The sequence below is a fragment of the Euprymna scolopes genome, chromosome 37, assembly GCF_053919585.1.
Source record: "Euprymna scolopes isolate OS-2025 chromosome 37, ASM5391958v1, whole genome shotgun sequence".
NCBI classification, from domain to species: Eukaryota; Metazoa; Mollusca; class Cephalopoda; order Sepiida; family Sepiolidae; genus Euprymna; species Euprymna scolopes.
In genome coordinates, this window is record NC_136518.1 from 79,250,111 (window position 1) to 79,263,003 (window position 12,893).

The 12,893-nt window shown below is 33.2% G+C and overlaps 1 protein-coding gene across 3 annotated transcripts in view; it reads left to right on the forward strand.

Annotated features, from left to right (window-relative positions):
• Window positions 1-12,893, forward strand: part of LOC145261243 (phospholipid scramblase 2-like) — a 144,797-nt gene that overhangs the window by 97,473 nt on the left and 34,431 nt on the right. For all 3 annotated transcript variants that reach the window (XM_080119626.1, XM_080119627.1, XM_080119628.1), the window contains exons 3-5: window positions 2,852-3,148; window positions 6,386-6,493; window positions 10,150-10,227. In XM_080119626.1, the coding sequence (XP_079975752.1) occupies window positions 2,852-3,148; window positions 6,386-6,493; window positions 10,150-10,227 (483 nt within the window). The remainder of the gene's footprint in view (window positions 1-2,851; window positions 3,149-6,385; window positions 6,494-10,149; window positions 10,228-12,893) is intronic.

The window sequence follows — 12,893 nt, forward strand, 5'->3', positions numbered from 1 at the left end:
CTATCACATATGCACACACACTATCACACACACACACACACACACACACACACACACACACACACACACACACACACACACACACACAGTGACGTTGATATATTTTTATCTGCATATCTTGCCTAATATCACTTGAACCAAAAGTACACTTGTAACTTATTTTAGCAATGTAATCTTTAAACTTACAATGTGATTTATCGATACAAAATAGTGATAGTTAATTTGTACAAACATTTTTAATCATATCGTTAACTAAATATTTGTAACATTTATGTTTTTGTTTATTTTCTTTTTTTGATGTAGTTATGTTTCTGTAAAAAATTTGTTTTTGTTTTTGAATGTTTGTAAAACAATAATTGGTGCTTGTGTAAATTAGTGATCTTTCGAAACAACGCATTTCAGGTGAAAATATTATGTGCTGATGAAATTAGTATGAATTCCAAAATTATGAAAGAGGATCCCGGTTGTTTGGAGGTGTGCGTGTGTAAGGAGGGGGGTAAAGTAAAGAATACGCGAAGTAATAACCACGTTTAAATATGAAAAATAGAAATTAAAACGATGTTAAACTTCTGTAAAAAAAAATAGGAAAAACCAAAAAAGAAAACGGTGAACAAACGTAAAACTTCTTTAAAAAAGAAATCGGAAAAACATAAATCAGGGGAAAAAATGGACGTGTTCGGAAAAACAAAAACACACAGCGAAAAGCGAAAAAAAAAATGGCATAAATAACCCTTCGATTTGGTTAACTCCATGGTGCGTTTCACCCAATAGAATTAAAATTCCATTCCAGTTTTTTAAGCAACTACGAAGTAAAGAAAACCCAAACTGGTGTTCCTTCGTAACGGGGTTAAGTGGTGGTAGGAGAAGGAGGAATTTATTAGAGAGAAAAGATTTTACCACTTCCATTGATCTTAACCGATTTTGGCAGTGAACTCTCAGCAGATAGAATATAGGAATCTATGATTATCGAGGAAGTGGATAGGTAATAGGCCTATAACACACCTCAGATATTGTGCTGCAGTTTGTGTGTATATTACAATTGCATGTAATGTCTTGATTTTTAATCCCATTAAGGTCAAAATCAGAAGGGGGAAAAATGAGTTCATTTTATATATATATAGGGATATATTCGATCTAATATATAGTAAGGATTTAAAAAAAAAAAGAAAAAATGACTCTTTCACCACCACCAAGAATCAAAACTCAAACGTTTAGCTTACGATTTTATTTTCCGTCTGCTGTTAATGACTAGGCTATGAAGCCATGTTTGCTGCAAAGCTAATAATTAAAACATGAACCAATGGCTACTATGTTACGCATGCACATTTGTAATGCTGGCGTTCGACCTTCACCTGGCAAATTCTATTTTTGTAATTTTTAATCTTTGTACCGATTTTCCCGGATTAAAACCCAAATATAAAGTTTTGCATGGATTCAAATACCTTATCTATGAAGTTTCATGTTCGTAGACCAAAAACTCTAGGAGGAGTTTGGGAGGCAAAACTTTTTAAACAAAAATATATACGTAAACATAAATATATATAGAAAGAGTTTTGTGTTTACTATAAACTTTTTATGGAAATATTACGCAAGTATAAATCATGTAGAATATCTGCATTAATATAATTACACGTAATAGTTATCATCTATATTAATATAATTACACGTAATAGTTATCATCTATATTAATATAATTACACGTAATAGTTATCATCTGTATTAATATAATTACACGTAATAGTTATCATCTATATGAATATAATTACACGTAATAGTTATCATCTCATAAGAAAACTGAAAAATTAATAGTGTTTAAAAAAAATATGAAAATTAGCAAGATCTTTTGCTAGTGAATGCCCGTATATAAGTTATTTTCTTTTTAAATGGATAGAAAAAAAAGGGGGTTTAATATGAATATCAATACACACACACACACACAAAAAACATTTATAGGACTATCTATCTATATATATATATATATATATATATATATATACCACCTTTTTGGTAATTTTATAAGTTCCAAATCTCGGCGACTACTGATCAGAATTCAACAAATAAGGGCTTGTTGGAAAGCTAATGACCTGAATTGTGTAGTGGGCTATGTGACATTTGCCCTTAAGGTTGCACATTAAAGGGCTCATCGAGAGCCTATTTTTGCCACTTTTGTACAGCCATAAAATGTTTCAATCAGTCATTTGTTTTCCTAGTTTTGCATATCAATTACAAAATATTTGGTATTTTCCCAAAACCTCCGGCCTTGATGGAAGGGAAGACTAAAGCTTGCTACTATGGTTTCAAATGATCTGAAATAACAGCAAGAGGAGACTTGATTCCAAATGTTTATTTTTCAGGTACTCCAATTTTTTTTGGTGGGGGGAGTACTGTAGGGGAATATGGGCAAAGAAGACTGGTTAAGATATACACCAGAGAGTTACTTCCCTTGAGACACACAGCGAATCCCGGGCGTAATGAGGGAAGGTATGTTTTTATCCCTCGTGGGAACTATGCCCATTTGAGAGACCGAGTAGGACTTTAACCACTTCTAAAGTGAATACTGATTTATTGTTGTTCTATATTGTGATGTTATTTTATTCTTTACATTTGTCAATTCGTAAAAAATGTGTGTTTATGTACTTGTGAACTATTTGCATTTATTAAGTATTTGTGTTTAAGTATTTTTAGAGACCTTAATACTTACAACAGATTGTTTTGTTTTTTTCCTTTTTATTTTAGTTGACATGAATTTCATAGTCATTGGCATAGTTCGAACCAATTCATCACAATTAATGAGTTTCATATTGATTCGGATCATTGTGTTTAGTTTACTTTATTATTTTTATTATTTCAGCTTATCCAGGCTCTGGTCCACCTCAACCAGGCTATGGTCCACCTCAACCAGGATACGGCCCTCCCCAACCAGGATACGGCCCTCCCCAACCAGGATACGGCCCTCCCCAACCAGGATACGGCCCACCCCAACCAGGATACGGCCCACCCCAACCAGGTTATGGCCCACCTCAACCAGGTTATGGGCCTCCTCAACCAGGCTATGCACCTCCTCAACCAGGCTATGGACCCCCCCAACCAGGCTATGGTCCGCCATCTCAGGGTTCTCCATCATCCCACGGTGCTTCAGCACCCTCAGGTTTGTAGAATTGTTTCTTTCTGTTTAAAATTTAACATATTTTTGTTTTTATTTCATTTAATTGAGTTGGAAACAAAGTTCCAAACGTTTTTTTAATTTAAATTTTCAATGTTTACTGATTTTTTTAAATTTAAATTTTTAATGTTTAATGATTTTTTTTAATTAAAATTTTTAATTAAAATTTTTGATGTTTAATATAAAAAAACTAATTAATCAATAATGTATTCTCTCTTCGTATTATTTAGATTTTTTGGACTGCTATTCTCATCTTGACATGATTCACAACATTTCGACTGATGTAATCTCTAATCTTCTTCATGCGTATCTTACCAAACCCGGGGAATCTTTTTGTCTAACTCAGGAATCTGTTGAACTCTGAAATCTTTGCATCTGCAAAGATCCATAGCACTAGATAAAGTACTTAGCAAAATTCAGTTGTGTTCTGTTGTGGGGGGGGGGATGAGATGGGGTGTCTGCTTATATTGAATCAATGTTCATATTTATGGCACATCAGCCCTTTTGGGAGTTTATAAAATAAAAACAGGACGTACCTTTTTATATCTTGTTTCCGCATCTCTTGACTATGTTGGCTTCCCTGGAACAAAAACTTATAACAATGCAAATCTCATTTCTCTTTACAATTGAGACTTTATTTGTTTCACGGTCGAATCATGTCCCTGTTCTCTGCCTATCCTTAGGAGGGTGGGAATTTTTCTATCGATTCATCTGCCATCTATCGCTTCCTCTTGCGTTTCTATTTAACTGTGTCTGTTAGACTTGAACCATCAACTCCAAACTCAAACTAAATTCTAACTGGCTGTCTAAAAATTTACCATGTGCGTTTCTATATATTTTAGGGGTAGAGGAAGGATATGGCTCCCTACATCACTGACATGTCACTATACACTCAACGCTCATCCTTATCAAGAGTGTTTCAGCTTTAAGCCCGAGTCAACCAGTTTGATCCCTTGATTCCATCTGCACTAGAAAGCCTGTTTAACCTCTGTCGGCTTGCTCTACATTACAGTTGTAAAAGTTACACTTTTCTGAAAGTTGAGGTTTAATCCTAAGTACAGGCAACAGCCAAAATACAATTGTGAATTACTTAGGACTTTCACCCAGTTATGGCTGACGGAACGAGAGTATGTTACTCGATGGATTAAATAAAAGGTTCCGTTCAAAATTCTGTGAATATTCTAGAGTTTGATAGAAAGATTCCAGAGTTCGGCAAGATATACCTGAAGATTAGCACTTACATCAAATAACACTCAAGATGAGAATAGTAGTCTGAAGAATTCAAACAATATGAATATTTAATCCTCATCTCAAAAATTCAGAAACATTCTCCATTGTTTTCAACAAGAATTTCAATAACTTATTAGAAATCAAAAATAAATAAAATAAAGTATGAGGGTCATTCCAAAAACAATCGATCCTATTTTGTAACTAAATAAAAAAAAGTTGAAAAGCTACAAAGATGGGAGTGGTATCATGAGAATGAGCAACCTTTTGTGCTCCAGAATTTAATTTTTTACATAGTCACCACCATTCTCAATCCACTTTGGAAACAATGGGGTGGTGGCTGTGCATGGGCGTCTGGAGCATGCTTTGTCACATCTGTTACCACTCAAAAATCAACGAACCCATCTCCTAACTGTGTAAATGTTCAACAGGTGCCGGTGAATGTTGATCAATTCAATTTTTTCTGAATGGAGCAATTCAATGATACATCTATTTCTGACATACGTTCATGACAGGGGTGCTTTCTTAGAGTCTCACATCATCAATATCTGCAGCAGAAAGATGAAGCTTTCAGTTCATGAATGCACAAGTTCAGTCATCATAACAATGCAATTTGCAATCGCCTCTGATCCATTCAGGCAGAATCCAAAAAAAAAAATAGGAGGCATGATTTCTGGAATTCCCCTTGTATATGTCAGCCACTGGACTTATTGGAAGAAACAGTCGATCATTATCAAGTTGAGAGACCACTTTTTAAGTAAGTCTTCCAAGCCAGTTTACTTACTTTGAACTATCAAGAAAATGGGTGTATACCATTGTGTCCATCTTATATTTTACTTCACATCCAACTAAATTTTATGTACTTTCTTTCTCACAAATTTTAGCTTAGACAAGAAAGGTCAACTGCGACTGCTTCATGATATTTGTTGGAAAGTCTTGATTGAAAATGCCACATTTATCTAGACAAATATATTTGAGCAAATATTTGAGATGAGCAAATGTACTTACTAAGATATCATACTTTTGTGATGCCTTGTCTAGAACTTATCCTGTTTGCACATAAGGTCAGATTTACTTGAAAACGTACTCACCAATATTTAATATAAGATGTTGCGACGGATTTTCACAAGATTAGTATCATTTTTAAGCTCAACCCTTCGGAAAACAAATATGGAAAGATTTGTTAAAAACATTAATTCCTTTATCCTCAACTGGGCACTTTTCTACAGGGAGGGGTCGCTTTTTTCGATAATATTTTCGAAAGTCATCACCTCTTTTCGATTGACTAGCCTTAATTTAAACCTACGTCACTTCTGGTTTGGTGATGGATGCAACAGCAAAGACGTCACTTTTTTTTGGTGGGCAATCAGGCTGGTAAGTACATAAAATTTAAATAATTTTAAAATTATTTTAAAATTTAGGAAAATGAGAAACTTTGCAGATACATGCATGTCAACTAATCATTACATTTTTTTTTTTTTTTTTTTTGCCTTTGTCAATTGCTTACCTTACTGTCATTAAATACTCAATTATTGGTGGCAAGACTTTAAAAATAATATGCTGCCGAAGATATTGCTTAGGTATGACCAGAATTTTGCGTCTTTTAACAGTCATAACAAAAATAAATAAATTTTAATAAAGGGGAAATGTAGTTTGGTTGAAATATTGCTGGTAAATCAACATGGAGGAGTATAAGAAGGTTGTAGCAATGCAGGGAACCGGGTGTTGAAGTGATGTAACACAAGAACAAAAACAAATGAATGAACGAACTTGTTGGGGTTTATTTATTTATTTTATCTTTGTATATCTATTTATTTTCCAAAGCAATCACAATTACAAATCAGATAACCAGGGTTTGTGAAAGTTTTTAATATTTCGAAAAGATCATCTCTTTTTTCAAAAAGAAAGAAACCAAAGAATGTTGTTGATTCTAAATTTTTATATATAGATTTTTTTCTTAACTTAAAAAAATAAATTATTTTCTATTTTACCTAGCTCAATGGATGGAGAGACCAGAGGGCGATTCAAACTGTCCCCCAGGTCTGGAATATTTGACCATGGTTGATCAAATCTTGGTACAGCAACAAGTTGAATTGCTGGAAGGTAAATATATTTATTTTTTTCTAATACTATGTTGAGAAAAAAGTTTGTATGAAAATATATCCCCCCCCCCTCAAATAAACAGCCTAAACTCAATTTTTTTCAAGAATTGAATGAAATTTTGCTGACAACTAGTTTCTCTCGCTCTCTCTCTCTCATATATATATATATATATATATATATAGAGAGAGAGAGAGAGAGAGTAGCGTCCAAAACTAAGGGACAAAAGTTTAAAACCTAATATTTGTTAGAAATAACAACTGCGAAAAGCTGAAATTTTGACAACTGGTAGTCGTTATCATCCATAATAACATACTAAAATTTGAGTCATTTGCAAAGGATAACAATTATTTATTTTCAAAATAGGAATGTCCAAAAGTAAGGGACAAAATTGAGAAAAACAATGTAAACAGTATGTTATATTCAAATGTTTTGATTTCCTCTAAAGAATAAGTCTTACTTAGTCATTTGTAAATGTTGCATCAGCCGGCACCATGGCAAAACGCCCAAAACTAGATTATTTTGTGAGACAAGCTATTCTGAAGCTACACAAGGAAAAGCACACCATTAGAGAGATTTCAGGGAAAGTGAAACGTTCCAAGAGTGTTGTAGGCAGGATTGTTACATCCTATAATGATACTGGAAAAATAGTGCTTTTAAAACTGGCAGATCCGGTAAAACTTCAGCAAGAGAAGATCGAATAATGCAGCATATGTCATTAAAGGACCGTTTTAAGTCTTGCACAGAAATTGAAAGGGTGATGAATAATACCTCATGTGTTAATGTGTCAAGACAGACTTTTTCTAGATGACTGCAAGAAATAGGGCTGTTTAATCGAACCCTAGGGAAGAAACCTCTTCTTAGTTCGAAAAATAAGAAGAGATTAGAGTTTGCAAGCAGGTATGCAATTTGAACATATGAAAATTGGGCAAAAGTATTTTTCAGTGATGAAAGCAAGTTTAATTTATTTGGAAATGATGGGAAAAAAAAAACAATGTAAAGAGACATATTAGTGAAAGATTAAGTACAAAGTGTACTAAGAAAACTGTCAAGCGTCATGGTATTTAGAATGTTTTCTAGCCAAGGTGCAACACTCCTTGTCTGGTTACAAACTCGTGTAAGTGCACAGATCTATAAAAACATTGTTCAAGATCATGTTGTGCCAATCATACAGAATTCAGGTTTCGATAGGGCTACCTTTATGCAAGATAATGCCCACATGTCACAAGGCAAAGGTGGTAATCAGTAACCTTAGTAAGCAAGCTTTCGAAATTTTGGATTAGCCACCGCAAATTCCTGACTTAAATCCAAAAGAAAATCTTTGAAAGACCTTAGGCGTGAAATTTATGGAAAGAAATCCCACTAACATGGAGGATTTGTGTGTGAAGCTTCAAGAAAAATGGTCTAAAATTAGTATTGAGGATTGTCAAGAATTGATTCGTTCTTGTAGTCGAAGATGTGCAGCTGTCATTGAGAGCAAGGGCTCATTTACTAAATATTAATTGTATATGTATTTTTACTGATTTTTGGTTGTTTACATTGTTTTTCTGAATTTTGTCCCTTACTTTTGGACGCTCCTATTTTGAAAAGAAATAATTGTTATAATTCTTTTTCTATCCTTTGCAAATAATTCAAATTTTAGTATGTTATTATGGATGATAATGACTACCAGTTGTCAAAATTTCAGCTTTTCACAGTTGTTATTTCTAACAAATATTAGGTCTTAAACTTTTGTCCCTTAGTTTTAGATGCCACTGGATATGTGTGTGTGTATGTATATATATATATATATATATATATATATATATATATATTCACAATTCAATGTCTGTGTGTGCTCTATAGAAAGAAAGGTTATAGAATCTACATAATATTTTACAGTGTAGTTTTATAAAAAATTGACCAACAGCGACGATGGAAGTGTTCCTGAATTACTAAGTGGGGTATGGAACAGATGTGAGGTTTTTGATACTTTTTTCTTTATTCTAAAGCGTGTGTTTGAGATGAATTTCATTTGGCTTTGTTCATTTCTGGTTGTCTATGATATCCATTATACAAATCAACCAAGAAATGGCTCTGATGACTTCATTGATATTCATGATGGTTCTGCTTCTCCACTGTCCCATAATTTTTTAAATGATCAAGCCCTGAATGCTGCTCTTGAAGTAAGCTTTTCCATATTGGAGCTGATCAGATTGAGTGTCCTGCACTTTCTTGAATAAGCCTGTTTTGTAGTAATGCTTGGTGCAGTATATTTTTGATGGAGCTCTGTTAATATCCATAATGTTAATAAGTGGTTTGCTTTATGTGTCAACGCTCTCTTGTTTTGTGTGTGTGTGCGTGTGTCCCGTAATTGGATAGTGTGAAAATTCTGCCACATCTAGTTTTATAGTCTAGATGTTTTTTCAGCTGACTATCAGAACATAGTTCCGATCAATGCAGTACTTTACGAAAGCTTACTGATTTGAGTATTTCGATTAAATTGAAGGAAGATTTTCTGATTCCAAGCCCAAATCTGAAAGCTTGCAAATCATTAGCAGAAAGTTGTAGACAAATTTAGTTAAAAACAAAAAAATAGTTATTAATTTGAAATAAAGTTTTGCAATACCACTCCAAATTAAGAACAGAATCAAACAGTAATGGTCACATTTGAATGAAAAAGTGTAAAGGTCAAGGGTCAGATGTCACATTAGGCAGAAGTCACGAAACCACATGATTTCCAATGGAAGATTTTCTATCGCTTTTGGCTGGCAAAGAAGACCGTTTGCAGGGGATGGTTGGTCTGTCTCTGCATCTTTCTCAGTCTCTCTTATGTGTATACAGGCTGTTACTCTGATGTTTTCTTTGGCTATTTTTTAAAATAAACCTTGTGTATATATATACGTACATACAAGGTGCCTTAAATAAGTTTCCAAACATTTTTTGTACAGGCATTTAAAATTGTTGTAGACTCTTGAAAATTCAATGTTATTGCTATATATCATATAAATGACTGACCAATTTTTATGATTTCAGATTCAAATGAACAGCTACAGCAGGAATTGGAATACACCCTACTAAAGCCTAATTATCACAGCTGGTTAATTTCAAAAATGCAATGTGGATGTGAGGACACTTTAGAAGAATGATATGCAATAAAATTCTGTTTTAAACTTGGAAAAACATGTCACAGAAATATATGGAATGCTTCAGACTGCTTTTGGACTATCTTGCATGAATTGAGCATCAGTTTTTGAGTGGCATAAGAGATTCAAGGAAGGCAGAGAGTCTGAGGAATGAGGAGTAAGTCAAAACATGAATTGATTGGCCAACTAAAGAATTTCATGGATAAGGATCGTCCTATGTCTAAGGCACTTTGTAACAATAGGTATTAGACACAAATCAATAAATATTCCCCAAACTTGAGTTTCTCAAATATATCATAAAGATTTTTTAGGGATCACAATATGGGTACAGCCTCCTATTTATAAATTCAAATATTTCAGATTTGCATTAAATTTGATTTGTAATAATTAATTGCCAACTAAGCACAATTACCTGAACTGTTTTTCTGTGTAAAATCTATCTTGGAAATTGAAATAAGTCAGCAGGGTTTGGTTCACCAATTCGATAGCTCTACTTAGCATAAGTAATGACTTTCTTTTTTTTTTTTTTTTCAGCTATGGTCAATTTTGAAACGCAAAATAAATACAAGATTGTCAACATCATGGGTCAGCAAATTTATTTTGCTGCTGAAGGTAAGATTTTATCTTTATATATTAAAATTATTTATTTAAATTAAAAACTATAAATGCACAATGAAGGAGATTTTTCAAATACAGATTGAAAAAAGGTGCATTAAGATTAGTCGTTGATGATATACTGCTTTTTGGTTCTTGTTTAGATTCAACTTAATTAAAAAAACAAAACAAATTACACACAAGTCTTTATCATTTATGTACACATAATGAAATGAAGATGTCATATTCCAAAAATTATGTAAATTGATCAAGTTTTTTTAACTAAGAAAATCAAATTTTATGATGAACAAGATGGGAACCTGGAGATGCCATGTTGTTTTAGAATGTGCTATAATTCAAGGGTGACAGCTTTTTATATTTATTTTGGGATTTTCCAAATGATTTGTCCTGCAAAAGACATATATTTGTTTCAAGTAGTTGTGTAATTTTTGCAACAGTTTTGAGAAATAATTTGGTAAGATTCTATACTGAACAAGTGTTGTCAAAGCAGGTGTTCTTAGTGTGAGGCTTGCATACGTTTTGCTGTCTCTGCTAGGTGGCTTCACCAGTCGGTATTTATGGCTTAACTAGTCAATCATAATCTTGTAAGGAGGACAGACCTAAATGTATTTATTTTCATTACATTAAAAAACAATCAGAAATTTTACATTTTTGAAAGTGAAATAAAGAAAAAGAAAAAAAATCTGGTATCACAAAAAATGGTCGCCAGGTTTACAGGTAGAATCTTGTCCAACCTCAATGACCCGATGATGATGAAAATCCAATCACTTTCCCTCCTTCAAAAACACACACACACACACACACACACACACACACACACACACACACACTTTTGGTGATACCAGTCTTGGCTGGTGTCACACAAAATGGCCATGAAGGATCAAGTAGGATGGAAAGACGGAGGAGGGAGACCACTAAACAGACTTCTTCCAGAAGGGATGCAGATTCTTCTTCTTCATCATTTAACTGTCAATCATTTCACTTCTTATCCTTGAGTTACTTTTAGCCTGGATCAGTAGTGATTGAATGGCCTGAAAAGATTAATATGCAAAATCTTAAAACATTGGTTCTTGACAGATTATCAAAGTTAAGTAGTGTTGAGTCTCATTAATACTTGAATGGGTGACCATTTGGGGATATCAAATGCCATTAGTCTGGAAATGGTCATAAAGTCATATTTTCTGATATCTTTGGGAAAGGTATGAGTCCATCTTCTCACCCCTATTTGTAAGTGACATAGTAGGGTTTAATTAGCCAATGATAATCTTGACCCAGATATATTCAGATTCATTAAATCATAAAATAAAGCAATTAACCAATGATTCGACTTTGTTGTGATTGGAAAAAAGCCCTTACCTTGAAAATTATTTACCCCCCCCTCTTAATTAGTCCTAATGTCCGGGACTAGTGTATAGATTTAGTCAAAAAAGAAAATTTATTTTTTTAGATGTCGGTAGATGCGTCAATTAATCGGTAAATGTTACTCAAAGTAAATGTCACGCTTATGTCTGAAATATTTTTTAGCGTGTGTTCATGTATCTCTTTGAGGCTTTCTCGCTCATTGGCTATGAAGGCTAGTGTTATATCCTCCAAGCCACTCGCATCTACCACATAATTGGAAGGAAATTAAGTATTCGACAACAGGAAGTTAGAATGATACATTTTGCTAAACTTGACCGCTTTTTCGTAATTCCCTCAAGAGGGGTCTACTTAAATTTTCATAAAGACTTTTTATCACTATAATATTGTTTAATTAAATATTAACAGTCTTTTATACTTACAAACACTGGTGATTCATGCTTACGCAATCATCAGTGTAGGAAATGATAATTACTACAAAGTCAACTTTGGTTTTGCAGGCTAACATATATATATATATAACTACTTAATTTACTCACATAAAATTAATATATGAAAGTATAGATTTATGCGTAAACTTTAAGTATTTACTTCAAAAATGCTCAATATGTAGGTAGAGCTAGCTAGTTAGTAAGTTATAAAATGTATATGGCGATTAAGCTACACTGAATATTCTGCATTTCATCCACTCTAGGACTCTTCTAGGAATATTCAGTGTAGCTTAATCGCCATATGCATTTTATAACTTTATATATATATATATATATATATATATATATATATATATATATATATGGTAAAACTGGTAATTAGTAAAAACTTGAAGAGAGTGCTCAATACTATTGCAGAGCAAATATGTGTTTTATTTTTTTATTACTGTTTTATCTGTTTGGCTACATATGTTTCAGATGTTGGACCATGTTTACGATCCAACAGCCTTGTCAGGCCTCGCAGAAGGTGACCATATGCCATTAATTTGCATATGTACACAACTGTAAAATGGGATAAATTCTAAAGCAGGGGCGTTGAGTGGAGTTTTTTGTTGAACGTCTTAGAACGAAAATGAACGGTAGAAGATAATATCGACTACATGAGAATTTATTCCAAGAAGGAAGAAAAAAAGCTTCCGTGCGTTGTAGCGACAAAAGGACGGTTTGACACTACCAGTTTTTTTTTTGTTTTTGTTTTTTGTTTCCTTTCCATTTTATAACTAATGTGAGATAACAAAGGAAAACGGGGGGGAAGAAAAAAGGATTGAAAGAAAAAAGGAAGAACGCAAAAAAAAAGGCAGGATTTATTGATTA